The sequence below is a fragment of the Oncorhynchus kisutch genome, linkage group LG17 (assembly GCF_002021735.2).
Source record: "Oncorhynchus kisutch isolate 150728-3 linkage group LG17, Okis_V2, whole genome shotgun sequence".
Lineage (NCBI taxonomy): Eukaryota > Metazoa > Chordata > Actinopteri > Salmoniformes > Salmonidae > Oncorhynchus > Oncorhynchus kisutch.
In genome coordinates this window covers 73,468,285-73,484,918 of record NC_034190.2, presented here as the reverse complement: position 1 = coordinate 73,484,918, position 16,634 = coordinate 73,468,285, and the positions used below count along the sequence as shown (strand labels likewise).

The 16,634-nt window shown below is 40.0% G+C and overlaps 1 protein-coding gene across 2 annotated transcripts; it reads right to left on the bottom strand.

Annotated features, from left to right (window-relative positions):
- Window positions 1-847: 847 nt before the first annotated feature.
- On the bottom strand, window positions 848-12,393 carry LOC109908283 (cyclin-T1-like). 2 transcript variants are annotated; one of them, XM_031794565.1, is made up of 9 exons: window positions 11,847-12,393; window positions 10,358-10,439; window positions 10,087-10,215; window positions 6,555-6,615; window positions 5,774-5,836; window positions 5,537-5,582; window positions 5,121-5,284; window positions 4,893-4,963; window positions 848-4,783 (listed from the first exon to the last, which is right to left on the bottom strand). In XM_031794565.1, exons 1-9 carry the CDS (start codon window positions 12,068-12,070, stop codon window positions 3,473-3,475), a joined length of 2,151 nt encoding a protein of 716 aa, XP_031650425.1. In that variant the 5' UTR covers window positions 12,071-12,393; the 3' UTR covers window positions 848-3,472. The 2 variants fall into 2 exon arrangements, with proteins under 2 accessions (XP_031650425.1, XP_020362477.2); XM_020506888.2 differs by having other exon boundaries at window positions 5,537-5,591; window positions 11,847-12,069.
- Between the last annotated feature and the right edge of the window lie 4,241 nt (window positions 12,394-16,634).

Below are 16,634 nucleotides of genomic sequence, written 5' to 3'. Positions count from 1 at the left end.
TATCAAACACATTTTTTTTAAATAACCGTGTTCACAACAAAACAATGCAGACTTTTAGATAGCCCAAACATTCCTATTCCAGACCTGAGTTTGTGGTACCACGAAAACATTAACAAGATGTGACAATAGGTACAAACTGATACAACTTTTGGAAAAGTTTATGAAGTAGATGAGTAGCAGTGACTTTGCACTTGGTTGCATGTCTTCCTTCTATTTTCATATCAGTGTTATTTTGTAGTCATTCATGTTCAACAAGCATTCACACAAGACAGACTGCATACAGTTATCCATGTATCAGTCCCAGTCGATCCTTAACTAAATATAGTACGATAGTGTGTCTTATCTTATAATACAAAACACAGAATGGAAGCATAATGCTCTTGGTAATACAAAATACAATTTCCTCAGTTTTAACAATAAAAAATCTGTTTGATTACAATCTTGCTGGGGTAGAGATTCAGTGCATTTTAAAGTATATCCATGTGTTTCTCTTCATATATCATCATAAAGGCTTACCTGAGTGACAAGAATCAATGGTTGGGCTCAAGTACTGTAGAAACTGAGCAGACTGTAGAAACAGTAGAACCGTACACCTGTTCCCTTAATGCATCAGTTAAAGTACTAGGAAACAGCTCCCATAATGTCAACTCGTTCCATTATATACAAAACCAATCAATAGCAAAATACCACATCAAATCAGTATGCCACAGCTGTGTTACATGATTTCTAGCTGATTAATTGTCCATTGGCAGTTTATAGATTGGTTGGTTGTTAAGCAACAAAAGCGATGTGTGCACAACTATGGGGCAAAACAGACAGTGTTGGCTTAAATTGTTGACATGTAAACTATATTTAGTCTCCAATGTTTATTGAAAACATAAATACATTTGCACAATGAGCACTTGTCTCTCAAATACATTGTTACAGTTGTTGGTTAGCTAGCTTGTGAAGTTTAGCCATATTAGCAAAGATGTGACATCAGTCAAAACACCTAAAAACAAGACATGGTATCAAGAACAAGAAAACTAACTGAAATGAGCAGCCTCTTGTATTGGTTCTAGCCATCTGGCCATCCAGAATCACAACACACAGACTTCTGCCCCATTGAAACATGTGCATCGTTTTTGTGACGTTGTCAGCTAACCCATCCATTGGACAAAGAGTTCTGTTAAACGGTCTGAAACATGTCAGAGCTAAGTTCAAGCCCATTTCCACCATCATACAATTTTAAACATGATTTAAGGAGAAAGACTATACCAGTTTGTTCATAAGCATGACAAACAGCAAGTCTGGAACATGAAGGGAAAGATTATCTTAATTGAACAGGTCATTCTCACTGAAATTAAATGTAGACAGTGATGGTTGACACAGTGGTACCGGAGATGTTATGTTAAAACCTCTAAAAAGTCCCTCAGTTGAGCATGTGTGATTGCCACAAGCAACCACATGGTGTGATTGCCACAAGCAACCACATGGTGTGATTGCCACAAGCAACCACATGGTGTGATTGCCACAAGCAACCACATGGTGTGATTGCCACAAGCAACCACATGGTGTGATTGCCACAAGCAACCACATGGTGTGATTGCCACAAGCAACCACATGGTGTGATTGCCACAAGCAACCACATGGTGTGATTGCCACAAGCAACCACATGGTGTGATTGCCACAAGCAACCACATGGTGTGATTGCCACAAGCAACCACATGGTGTGATTGCCACAAGCAACCACATGGTGTGATTGCCACAAGCAACCACATGGTGTGATTGCCACAAGCAACCACATGGTGTGATTGCCACAAGCAACCACATGGTGTGATTGCCACAAGCAACCACATGGTGTGATTGCCACAAGCAACCACATGGTGTGATTGCCACAAGCAACCACATGGTGTGATTGCCACAAGCAACCACATGGTGTGATTGCCACAAGCAACCACATGGTGTGATTGCCACAAGCAACCACATGGTGTGATTGCCACAAGCAACCACATGGTGTGATTGCCACAAGCAACCACATGGTGTGATTGCCACAAGCAACCACATGGTGTGGCATGAAACCAGAAAAACAAATTATCTAAATAATATAGACAAATGATTATGCACCTTATCAAAATCTCACAAAAATACAATTTCAGTTGCATTCAAAATGTACGAGTGAAGACATCAGTTATCGTTAAAACAGTAGTGGAAGCAACACTATGAATTCTGTTCAAAGCACTAAGACAAAAATCAGTCCATTATCAAAATGTGTAGGAATATGTAGATAAGTACTGTAGTATAAACTCTGTACGTTAGTGTAATTATTTGAGTATTATGACTAACATTTTACAACCATTTAAAACAATGACTGCAACACATTCAAATCTAGAAACTAAAATACAAGCCTTAAGGAAAATAAAAAAATATATTTTTTAAAGTTAACTTCATATTTGTCATGTCCAGCATCTTCCCAAAATCAACATGTGAAAATGGCACATTTATGTTTAGTAAAAACATTTAATTTAAAAGAGAGGAAGATAAGTTTTCCTAATATGCACCATTGGATTTAAACCAAATACGGGTTGGCATTGCATACTCATTGGAAACACTTATATTACTCTATTTTTTACTACAAAAAAATGCACAATTTTCACATGTTGATGTAGGGGTGGTGCTAGGGATGAATATGAAGTAGAAAAACTGAAATGTTCCTTTTAAATTTCAAGTATTTTTTGCAACTTTTAACTAAATGTGAAAATATTTTGTCCACTAAAGTCATTTTACATAATTAATATATAAAGTGTTGCAAATAATGCAGAGGGGGAAAAAAATGTACTATAATAGACAAAATGGGGGTGATTCAGTGACTACTTTTTAAACAAAAACATTTAAAACGATGGCTTTGAAGACATGCATTCTCAAATAAACTTGTGTAAGGAGCACTCAACGATCATTCAGTTCAACAGGACACCGCAGAAAGCGCAGGGGAGGCAGTTGGCAAAATGTTCTAATTGCATTCAACACTAATAATAAATAGTACATTTAAAAACATTCTGAAAAATACTAATTGTTAGCGAGACATACACAATTTAAGAAGTGAAGCAGACAAGTTTGTTTCTTCTACTGTGCATTCAAAATTACTTAAACAGCCATGTTTAAAGTATCAGGTCCAGTCATTCCATGAAATTGGATTTGAGTTCATATCACAATAAAAAAATGAATAACATCAAAAATAGTATTTACATTTTTTTAAATAAATAAATTCATTATGTTTTCTTTCACACCTGTTATTGCCCCACAGATGTATTGGATATGATGATGTAACAAGGGAGAAACTTCTGTACATGCATCACTGATAAGTATGTATTGGAAGTACATTTCTTTGCTGTCAAGTTGAAAACCACAACATGATTCCTTCAAACACATAAAGGGACCCAAAGTCACAGTGCAAATGTCTTATGGAAGGATGTGGAGGCGTCTACAGATACTGTCAGTAATTCACCCCTTCATCAGGGATCATTTGGGTAAAGGGGGGTAGCGGGGGTGGAGGTTCAGCAGGCAGGGGTGGCGGTCGAGAGCCCCCCCTTGACCCTCCACTGTATCTGTACTCCCCGTACTGAGACCGGTAGTCAAACATGGGAGGCTGAGCAGGTTGGACCCCCTGAGCACTCAGTAAAGAGTTCAGCATCTCAAATGTGTCCTGGTACTCATTTGACTGGCTTCCCCCGCCTGCATTGTGTCCGTTAGTGTCAGTCTTGTCCCCCTTGGAGTGAGAGAAGTTTCCCTGGTGGAGGGAGGGGAGACCCAGGGATGGGAGGATCTCAGCAGTTTGCGCCCCCAGGGAGTGTGCACTGGAGGCAGCTAACAGAGCAGGTAGCTGGTAGGCTGAGTTCCTGGAGGACTTAGAGACTTTGGAGGGGTGGGATCCCTGGGACTCAGTGGAGTGTGTCCTCTTTCGAGAAGCAGAGGAAGAGCTCATTCTAGATGAGTCACTGGGGGTCTTTTTGCTACCACTTCCTCCTACAGCTCCAGCAGCACTGGCTGAGTGTTTATGTGACGAGGACGAAGAGACGGAAGCACCGCTCAAAGACGACGATGAATGATGGTGATGGTGGTGATGGTGGTGGTGGGAGCGATCTCGATGCTTGCCCTCCCTACTCTTGCCCCCCTCCTCTCCCGAGCCTGCACTGCGTACTTTCTCAGGCACCCGGATTCTCACTTTGATGTCCTGTTCTCCTCCAGCTCCTCTGTTCCCTCCTCCACTGTGCCCCCCTCCTCCCCCAGTCCCCAGAGGGAGGCGCATCTTCAGGGAGCTGCGCTCGCCCCTCTCCTTTTCCAGGGGGATCTTGAGGATGATGGGCGAGGGGCTGCTGAGGTCAGAGGAGGCTAAGCTGGAATGGTGGGAGCTGGACTGCGGTTGATCATGGTGGTACTTCTCCTTCCTCTGATGTTGGCCTATCAGAGCTTGGGCTGCCGAGGCATACTCTCTCTTCACGCTGGCCTCCATGTTCTCCAGCTTCCTCTTCTGAGCAGCCAGGACATCAGCGTGCTTGGCCCGGTACTCACTCAGTGACACCTTGGCTGGGGCGTGTAGCTCAACGTGGTTGGGCTGGTCGGAGCCACTGCCCAGGGTCGACTTGAGCTCCAGTAGTATGGGAGCCATGGATGAAGAGGAAGGGTTGGAGAGGCTGGCCAGCGTGGTCTCCGAGGACGACATGGAGATCATGCTCATCATACAATCTGTCTGGTCCCCGTCCTCTGGCACCTTAGACTTCCCTCCCTTCACTGTCTGACCTGCCGCCTGGGACAAGAGACCATTGCGTTAAGGAACAGTATAAGGAAATACCCTGAATGAAATGGTGCTATGAGAATTTAAAATCAGTGCAAGTATGTTACAAACTACAACTTACTTTCCAGTTGCGAATGCGTTTTAATCGGCTTGGTGTCTTCTCCAAGATCTGTAGGAAGTCGTGAGTGAGTTCTGTGGGTAACAAAGTATTACAAGGGGCTCTGCAATTCACTTCCTTACAATATAACCAACATCTGCAGTACATCTCAAAGCAAGTGGCTCAGCTGACAGCCATGAGTTGTTTATCACGTTACATCATCATATCCAACTAAATGAAATTCCAACATACCATCCAGCAGCTCAAGGGTGACAGTATTGTCCACATACTCCCACCAGTGCTTGCCGTCTGTGGAGACAGGGATCTCCCAGTTGGACCACTTGCAAGCCAGGTGGATGCAGACGCAGGCCACTATGGGTGGGCTGTACTGCAGGCAGAATGTGGTCAGGTGTAGGCTACACAGCAGGTTGGGTCCCAGATCAACAATCCAAAAGGGGGGGGGGGGGGGGGGGGGGGGGGGAGAGAAGAAACCGATTCAGTTCCAGAATACGATGAAAAAGGACTGTGCATCTCATCAATGGGTGGTGATTTCATTCTAATACAGGTCATAAGAACATCTCCTTTTTCAGTTTAGACAATGTTGCATTGCACTTGTATTGAATTGACAAATGTAAAGCTCAAAGTTGAACACAGAGTGAACAGCATACCTGTTGGTAGCCATGAAGTATGAGGTCTGGGCCAAATCCTTACTCGCTGGGACAACAACACGAGAAACAAGAAAATACAATTAAAACCTGCTGCGTTCAAAATAATGCCATTAAATACATGCAATAAAAACACTCATAATACATTTAAATAGGTAAGAACCATTTATGCTATTTGTAAAAGTACTAGGGTTCTCAAACTTCACCAGTAGTCTAGAAAGGGGGTTTGTTGATTCTTACCTCTGACGAGCTGGGTGCACTTGACAACATGAGTATGTGGGTGGTCAATGGTGATTTCAAAAGCTGTAATGAAGGGGGTAGAGTGGAGACAAAAGGTTTCATGAGCAACAGAATTTCTAAGAACACTCTAGAATCTTCTATCCTGATTTATGGGAACCTGAGGGTGTTAAGTCAAAATAGCTTCAGCTCAATAGTTACTGAATTTTCAGTATTCTCACTGTGCGTTAAAATAATTCCCTGAAAACCAAAGTCTTATGAAACTACAGTAAATAGTGAATGAATGCACTGCTTTAGATCTTCAGATGACAGGCCCTGTATAAGACAAATGTAAATGAGTGAGTTGAGAATTAAAGGTTTAGCATTAACATTTAAGCCAGTCATTGAGACAAGGGTTATAGGTGGTGAATGGGCATTTTACTGTGCCATCCAAATTCTATCAATACTGTACTAAATTCATTATCTCTAATGTGATTACAACCAACATATCTTCCATCACAACAATTATGTGACTCAAAAGAATGGCTTAAAGTCAAGAGGTAAAGGTAAAAGAAAGTGCTGCGCTGTAAAGTTAATGACGAAAACAGCGGGGAACCGAAAATGCAAGACAGTACTGATAAAGTGAGCATGGAAGACTAGATGTGACCTTCCAATGGAATGGGCTGCTACTCAAAGACTGCTGTAGACAAGAACAAAGAGGTTAATATTATCAGTAGGCAAGCATCACATCTCTCTATTTTGGGATGAAATCAAAGACCCCATTCATTTGTCCATCCCAACTTACCCAGGGTCTGGAGTATAATGCTCTCAAGAATGACCAGGTCTTGGGCTTGTTGCAGGTAAGCCTGAGGTTGAGAGGACAGGCAGGAGACAGGCATTACTCACTAGGAGGCATTCTCTCACCCCTCATGTCTCACTCACACCTCTTGCTTTCCCTTTACGCAGTCTTACCTTCAAGGAGGTACAACTGCCTCAGAACACCCAATTTCTTACTTTGTAATAACAATTTAAGCACTTAAAGGAGCATGATGGTAAAGGTAAGATTGAGAAAAAGGAAAACCCCAAAGCGCAGGATAGCTTTAAAATTTCTACAGCTCAAAGCAGTGATTATGGATCAGGGGTTGGATCCGGTTAAGGGAACAGAACCGAAAACAATGGCATTTAAGGAACGGAAACAGGAACCTGGAATGAAAATGATCCACTGTTCCGGAACAAAACCATTATTTTAAAAGCATGGGAACCGGTTAATAACACTTTTTTAGTCCCAACAAAACGTCCATGCAACGCCCTCACTCGGTCACTCAAACTTATTCCAGTGTCTGTTTGCAACCTAAAAATCTTTGCCTGTGCCGGTTACCTGCCCTTCCCCCTCTGAAGCATAGGCTACGGTACTGACGTTAGAACCATTATTCAGAAGATAGGGAGATAGATTTGTAATTGGCTAGAGAAGGATGCTAGTTAAGGATACTATAGGCCTAGTTACCTTGATGGATTGGGATAGGGGGCAGCATTGGGAAGTTTGGATGAAAAGCGTGCCCAGAGTACTGCCTGTTACTCAGGCCCAGAAGCTAGAATATGCATATAATTAGTAGATTTGGATAGAAAGCACTAAAGTTTCCAAAACTGTTCAAATAATGTCTGAGTATAACACAACTCATATGGCAGGCAAAAACCTGAGAACAATCCAACCAGGAAGTGGGAATTCTGAGGTTTGTAGTTTAAGTGAATGCCTATGGAATATACAGTGTCTGTCCGGTCAGATTGCACTTCCTAAAGCTTCCAGTAGATGTCAACAGTCTTTAGAAGTTGATTCAGGCTTCTATTGTTTAAGGGGAGAGAATAAGACCACTCAAAGCAAGTGGCTCAGCTGAAAGCCATGAGTTGTTTATCACGTGACGTTCTTCCCTTTCCTTTCTAATGAAAACAGTATTGTCCGGTTGAAACAATGAATATTTATGATAAAAACACCCCAAGGATTGATTAGAAACTTTAAATGGAACTTATGACTTTTCGTCTGGACTTTGCATTACTGAAGTAAATGCGCGAACAAAAATGAGGTATTTCTGTAATTTGATGTGGCTCTCTGCAATTTCACCGGATGTTTGTTTGAGACTACGCATTTCTGAACATAATGCGTCAATTTCAAATTAGGTTTTTGGACATAAAGATGAACTTTATCGAACAAAACAAAAATGTGTGTAACATGGAGTCCTGGGAGTGCCACTAGATGAAGATCAAAGGTTAGTGATTAATTTTAATGCTATTTCTCACTTTTGTGACACCTCTCCTTGGCTGGAAATGTATTTTTTTTGTGGCTAGGCGCTGTGCTAACAATTATATGGTGTGGTTCGCCGTAAAGTCTTTTTGAAATCGAACACTGTTTGGATTAACAAGAAGTTTATTTAAAATGGTGTATAATACTTGTATGTTTGAGGAATGTTAATCAGATTTGTTTGAATTTGGCGCCCTGTAATTTCACTGGCTGTAGGCCAGGTGTTCCGCTAGCAGAACCCCCTTACCAGAAAGGTTAACCTCAGGGATAGGGGCCAGTATTTTCACATCCGGATGAAAAGTGTCCACAAAGTAAACTGCCTGCTACTCAGGCCCAGAAGCTAGGATATGCATATTATTAGTAGATTTGGATAGAAAAAAACTCTGAAGTTTCTAAAACTGTGAATAATGTCTGAGTATAACAGAACTGATTTGGCAGGCGAAACCCCAAGCACAATCCACCCAGGGAAATGTTTTTTGGGGGGGTCAATCTGTTTTCCATTAGTTTTCTATGGTAAGCCCTTTTTAATTAGGAATCTAGTTGCAGTTCCTATGGCTTCCACTAGATGTCAAGTCTTTATAAATTGGTTGTTTTTCCTTTTGAGAAATTAAGTAGCCCTGTTCTTTCCATGTGTCACTCCAGGTGGACTCTAGTCTGTTGGTGCACACTTCACTTTGTTTTCATCTGGTATTGAACACAGTTTATTCTGTGTTACATTTTTTGATTATTTACATTTTACGATACCTAAATTTGGATTAGGAACGTTGTTTGAAATGTTTGGACCAAGTTTACAGGTAACTTATTAGATACTTGGGCGAGTTGGAACCGGTGTATTTTCTGAATCAAGTGCGCCAAATGAATGGACATTTTGGGGGTATAAAGAAGGAATTTATCAAACAAAATGACAAGGTGATGTTTCTGGGACATTTGAGTGCCAACAGAAGAAGATATTCAAAGGTAAGGCATGAATTATATCGTTATTTCTGAGTTTTGTGTCACACGTGGCTGGTTGAAATGTCCAAAGCATGGTCTGCTTTCGCCATAAAGCCTTTTTGAAATCTGACTGCGTCTTGGTTAACAAGAAATTAAGCTTTATTTTGATGTATTATACATGTATGTTTTGTTAATTTTTATTATGAGTATTTCTGTTTTTGAATTTGGAGCGCTGCCATTTCACTGGATGTTGACAAATCAATCCCGTTACCGGGATCTGAGCAGGAAGGGATCACTTAGAAGTTAAGTTTTACTCTGTGGACCTAATTCAGATTATGCATAACAAGATGCCCAAGCCTCCTCCACTCCTGCAAAATTTCAGTTGCATTTGCATCATGGACAGACAAGTGTAGCCTATCATGCATGTAAAGAACTAGATTGCCTGCTTAATCTGCACTGATTGGTGAAGAAATTGAATGAGAACTTTAAAAAAATTGATTTCACAGGTTAAAAAAGGAACAGAAAGGCATTATATAAACCAGCACTTTTTGTGGGGTTCAAACCAGTCAGAACTTTATTTTGCTGAGACAAAAACAAAAAAAAGTCAGTTCAGAACAAAATAATTTTGGTTCCAACCCGTTATGGACAGAACTGTTTACAGATCTCCCCGTCTGAAAGGAAGATGGTGAGTGTGTGGAATATCAACACCCTCTTTCACAACCTGTGAAAGAGAATGCATTGGAGCTATGTCTTTGTCACAAAAGATAAAGACCACTTCAAATGTTATCAAGAACTTTAAAGTCAAGTTGCATTAAATGTTATTGCTCCGTTTCTTGCCAGAACTTGTATCAAATAAAGCAATATCTAAATAATTTTAAAAAATTGTTTCATAGAACACCAACAGCCTGCAAGCGGAGAAATCCATGTCAAACAGTTATGATGCAACTACCATCGTGCATATAGAGACAAAAGTACGTACTTTGGGTCTTTTAAAAATACCAAAAAAAGATAGAGAACACTGGATCTACACTCAATCAGTTTGTGGTCAAAGGATCACACTGCAAGTGTCATAGTGAGTTTGAAGTGGAGTGGTCAGACCATGGACACTTACATCACTGCGGACATCTGGTGAAGGGTCCTGAGGGTTGAGGCATGCATGGGTCACCTTGATAACATGCTCCAACTTGCGGGGCTGTTCCTCAACCTTTGCAGCCAGGAACAGTGTCGCTGGAGCTATGACCTAGGGAGAAAAATAAAATTTGGTACATTTTGATCAAAACTGGTGTCTTGTTAGTGCTACACATTATGCATTTCACAAAAGATTTAATTAACTTTACAAGTCACAATTGTGCAAGGGAGGCTCAGCGTGCAAAAGTACTTACATTTCTGTGGAACCTGGTGAAGGACTGGATCATGTAGAATCGGTGCATATACACAATAGCAGTATTAATTGTTAGCTGGGACCTGATGCATAAGGGTTAAGGATTATAACATGATATCTCAGTGAGATTTAACTCAAAGTAAATTTTGAGAAATTACAGAAATGTTATGTAACAGCAGCTACCAACTTATTTTCAACTAAACTAGCTAGTTGTGGGTGTAGCTAAGTGATCTGCTGTAACTACTCCTAATGTTGACTGGTGGTACATAGTAGGACATAACTGGCTAGCTAGAACTTACTAGCTGGCTAGAACAGCATTCTCAACCTGAAACCTGGTCTCAGAGTTTGTATGTAAATCCGAGTCAATCCATTTAGCATGTTACATTTGGTATGGTTGGGGTGGGTGGGTGAGGTAAAACGCAAATGTCTAGCAACCCAAAGGTTGCGAGTTCGAATCTCATCACGGACAACTTGAGCATTTTAGCTAATTAGCAACTTTAACTACTTTTTATGTTAGGTTAAAGGGCTATGGGAAGGGTTAGCTAACTCCTAAACGTAACCCTAACCTAGCTAACATTATTGAGATAGCTAAGCCACATAGCTAGAATTCGTAACATATTGTACGTTTTGCTAAGAATTGTATTGAGTAACATATACAAAATGGATGATGCACATTAACAAATTAATACATACCATACGAAATGTAACATATCATAATAAATTATGCTTATTGGCTTTAGTAACAGAATAATACGAAATGCTCTGAGACCAGTTTGGCATTCTGGGTCAGAGTTTGTAGTTAAGGAAGTAATTAATAAGTGGTCACGAAGAAGGCAATGACATGGTATCAGAAATAAGAAACTAACAAGCTTTAATACACCGGGGAATTTTTATCACATTGCAGCATTGGACCTCTCACCAATACCATTTATATTATGTCGTAAACGCCAGTTAACGTTCGCTTGCCCCAGGATGTTTTTAGCCTACTCGCTAGCTAGTTAGCCACTCGTAATAACAGACTGCCAGCTTAGCTCCCATAACAGCGCCACATATCTTTGATATCACCCTAACACTATGGCCAACAAAACCAATGCTTTTATCAAAATATAAGAACGTGTTTAATACACCTGAACCCCGTTTATAATAAATAACTGTCAAATGGCCCCTGCTCGGCTTTTGTTCTCCACAGGAAGCTTATGCCTAGGCCGCAGAGGCCTACACACAACGTTAGCTAACTGTCTAGGCTAACTATCTAGTTGTGCTAATAGAACGCAATTCCCTGGCACTCGCGAGTCACATCAGCAAGTCTGGGCTGCTTGTTACAAATAGCTATTAACTACGCCAGTCTGTACACACCACAGATGAATAAATAGGCTAACATGAATACAGTATCCATATAAGATAGCAACTAGCCATGCCGCCAAACCGGCATCAATCTCTATAGCTAGCCGTTAGCAGGCACAAATCGTCCCCGGCCCGACAAAAGATACACATTGAGTCGCTGTCCCATGTCCTGTAGAAGGTTCGCGGCTTGCTGTCTGTAGGATAATTCCTTGTCTGGATCAAGCCCCACACGACGAGATGGGCTATTCTCGATCTGTTCTCGGGTGAAGTACCATTTGTTGTTTGTTCCAGAAGGAGAAGGGAACGAAGCCGCCATTACTGAGAAGGACAATTTTTTAGACTCGGGGTACGTCACAGGAACTGACGTCATTGATGTGGATGGCGTAAATATGCCATGTGTCCCTAAACATAATTTCTAAACATCTGTGGCAAATAAACGAAACCTCTCTGGTATCCATGGCCTCACAGAAAAGTAAATGCGAAGGGCCTACAATCAGCAGACAATGGTGAGTTAATCTATAACATATTCCTGGTTTGGACGTGGGATGCAGAATATCGCCTCGTCAGGGGACTGTTTTTGGATTATTGCAGGTGTGGTGTAGTCTGGTCGTTTTTACAGTCGCGGAATAATCACCCTTCGGTAGTGGATAATTCAGCCTACCAATTGAGGAGGAGCTGTGAACGTCAGACGACCATGTCCCCTATGAAGAACTCCGGGGCTGTGTGAGAATGTACATGAACTTCAAAGGTACTCTCGCAGGTGGAATCTGAAAATCCAAGGTGTAAAAGAGTGAGAGGAAGAGGATATTAGAGAAGTAGTCATTAATATCCTGGGAAAAGTGGAACCATGCATCAAAGACAGGCTAAGAGACGTGATTGATGTGGTACATCGATTTGGGAAACGAAGATCTGATGGACCCCCTCGCAATATCATATTGCGCTTAACTATGCGCCATTACAGGGACATCATATGGAAAATGGCCACGGGGAACAAGTTTCTGGAGGAGAAGAAACTCTGCATCAAAGAAGCTCTGATACCGCAGGATCAGGCTGCCAGAGAGAAACTGTGGCCGTTTATACAGAAGGCTCAACAAGAGGGAAAGAAGGCGGGGTTCAAGGGCCCACACGCGTTTATCGAAGGACGAATGATTACTGGGTAACTCTGTTGACATTAACCAAATTGGAACTGTGAGTACTACCATGCGTACAGTTAATGTACTGCCAATTATACATGTACCGTTCGAACTACAACTGATGAACACTTACCAAAGAAAAGGAAGTTAATAGATTTGTTATTCTGTTGACCACAGCTACCTCATCTGAGCGTAGTTTTCCGTGGAGTAATCCTCTCAAGGTTCACTGTTTGTTTTATTGTTCACATTAATACTTGTTATCTAATTTGTGTTCTTTGTTTTTTAATGCAGGAGTTCGTTTTCAATTCACTCAATATCGTTAGTCTGAATGTTAGGGGTTTGAGAAATCCTACAAAAAGGAAAGCTTTATTTTTATACTGTAAACGCAGTAATGCAGATTTTGTCCTTCTTCGGGAAACTCATTAGGGTGAAAGTGATTTGAAATTTTGGAGAGCACAATGGGGAGATATTGGCCTATCAGTCATGGATCAAATCATTCTTCTGGTGTTTTGACACTTATTCACAAGTTTAAATGTGACATTCTAGAATCCACATCTTCACAAGGCGGCAGATGGGTCATAGTAACTGTTAAACTTGACAATGCTATTTTCATAATCTGTAATGTATACGGACATAACTCACATGCTCCTAATAAGACCCTTTTTACCCAATTTACCAGGAAAGTACAGGATTTAAACAACACATACTCGGAGGCTTTTCTAATTATTTCAGGGGATGTTTAATGAAACACCTGATGCATCTCCTGATCGTTTTCCTCCTAGAACGAGTCAAAACCCTCAAAATAGTAACATTATCATTACATTATGCAAGGATCTCTGTGTTGAGGATGCCTGGCGTTATTTCAATCCGGATGCTAAGGGTTATGCCTGGACCAACAAAACTATGTCACGTAAATCTAGAATAGATGTATTCCCAATTTCCCCTTTTTTGTTACAATTTGTTATAGATGTAGATCATCCGTTGGCTCCCTTTTCTGATCATCACTTGATTTCCCTGAATTTACAAGCTACTAAAACATCAAAAGGTACTCGAGGATATTGGAAATTAAATAATACACTTCTTAAAGATACTGATCTCATTGAAAACATAAAATCTTTAGCTAAAGATATTTTTGCTAGAAAAGACTTGGGTCATGGAAGTAGATGGGAATATTTCAAATATAAAGTCAGGAGTGGTAGCCATTAAACGCGCCAAAGAGCTGATGCAATTAAAGAACCATAGAGAAAAAGGAGATGATGAGCAAGCTTGACAGTTTTCTAAAGAAAGATAATCTATCTGAAGAAGAGGAGTCTGTGTTCAGGTCTTTACAACTAGAATTAGAACATACTTACACGGATCTGGCAAAGGGTGCCTTTGTAAGGTCAAGAGCAAAATGGATTGAAGAGGGGGAAACAAACACTAGTTACTTTTTTGCACTTGAAAAGAGAAACTACAAAAGAAAATCTATAACTGCACTCAAAATTAACGATGTTTTATGCAAAGATCCCATTACAATATCATCATTTGTCAATTCCTTTTATGAAAACCTTTACAGCTCTCAATTTTTTATAATTTTTTTATTTTACCTTTATTTAACCAGGTAGGCAAGTTGAGAACAAGTTCTCATTTACAATTGCGACCTGGCCAAGATAAAGCAAAGCAGTTCGACAGATAAAACGACACAGAGTTACACATGGAGTAAAAACAAACATACAGTCAATAATGCAGTATAAACAAGTCTATATACAATGTGAGCAAATGAGGTGAGAAGGGAGGTAAAGGCAAAAAAGGCCATGATGGCAAAGTAAATACAATATAGCAAGTAAAATACTGGAATGGTAGTTTTGCAATGGAAGAATGTGCAAAGTAGAAATAAAAAAATAATGGGGTGCAAAGGAGCAAAATAAATAAATAAATACAAATTAAATACAGTTGGGAAAGAGGTAGTTGTTTGGGCTAAATTATAGGTGGGCTATGTACAGGTGCAGTAATCTGTGAGCTGCTCTGACAGTTGGTGCTTAAAGCTAGTGAGGGAGATAAGTGTTTCCAGTTTCAGAGATTTTTGTAGTTCGTTCCAGTCATTGGCAGCAGAGAACTGGAAGGAGAGGCGGCCAAAGAAAGAATTGGTTTTGGGGGTGACTAGAGAGATATACCTGCTGGAGCGTGTGCTACAGGTGGGAGATGCTATGGTGACCAGCGAGCTGAGATAAGGGGGGACTTTACCTAGCAGGGTCTTGTAGATGACATGGAGCCAGTGGGTTTGGCGGTTCAGGAAGATGGTTGTGAAAGTTACATTTGCCACATTCAGAATTGTGTCCCTGTAATTGAGGATGATTTCCACTCAGTTTGCGATTCACCTGTGTCAATTGGAGAAATTAGAGAGGCTCTGAATTCAATGAAAAAAGGAAAAGCACCTGGCCCTGATGGCCTGTCAGTTGAATTCTGTAGACAGTTTTCGGAGTTACGAGAAGACCCGATTTTCAATATGTTTCAAGATTGCATTAAAAATGGGGAAATGGTCTCCACTATGAAACAGGGCCTTATTTCATTGATTCCGAAGCCTGATAAAGACCCTTCTCTCATTGACAATTGGAGACCAATTACTTGATTAAATGTTGATTACAAATTGATTGCTCTGGTTTATGCCAAAAGATTAAAGAAAGGAATAGATACCATTATAAATGAGACTCAAACAGGATTTATGATGGGCCGTCACATAAAATCTAACATTCGTTTAGTCTTGGACCTTATAGATTATTCAGATGCATTTGACTCAGATGCGGTTGTTCTATTTCTGGACTTCTGTAAAGCCTTTGACACATTTGAACATGAATTTCTCTTTAGGTCTTTTAAACTTTTTGGATTTGGTGTAATTAATAAGTAAGTAAGTAATTCGCATGTTTTACAAAGATATAAATAGTTCTGTGCTACTAAACCTTAATATTTCCAAAATATTTAGTATCAACAGAAGTGTACGACAGGGATGCCCAATTTCGCCATTTTTATTCATTTTGGTTGTGGAACTCTCTAGATATTCTGAATGATGCAAATGTGTATGGCTTAACCATTTTTAACAAAGAAATCAAAATTTTCCAACTGGCTGATGATGCTACTCTTTTCTTAAGAGACAAAGACCAGGTCGCACATGCCTTAATGCTATAACTGCATTTTCTATTGCATCAGGATTAATGCTGAATATTTATAAATGTGAAATCTTATGTTTATTTGACTCTGATGATAAAGAAATTGAAAATATTCCTGTCAAGGACTGTGTTAAATATTTAGGAATACATCTGTCAAAAAAACACTTAGTCAGACATTTTAATTTCTCTCCTAAAATTAAGATAACTAAAAATATATTTAATAATTGGCTACAAAGAGATCTTTCTATACTTGGGAGAGTACTTCTGTCCAAGGCAGAGGGACTATCTCGTTTTGTGTACACCTCATTATTGTTATGTGTAAATCCTGCTACTTGTAAAGAGATCAATAAGACCTTTCTTGACTTCATCTGGAAAAATAAGTCTCACAAACTAAAAATATATATATAATAATAATATATGTCCTTTCTAACAAAAGAGCTGAAGGCGGTCTAGAAGTGTTGGATTTTGTTGACATAAATAACACTTAAGATATACTGGTTGATACTGATTCAATATGGTATTTCATTCCAAATAATGTGTTTAATAAATTGGGAGGTCTTCAGTTTTTACTGAAATGTAATTATTTTCCTGAAAGATTACCTGCTAAATTGGCTAGGTTTCACCAACAAGCTTTACTGGCATGGAAAATATGTTTCCT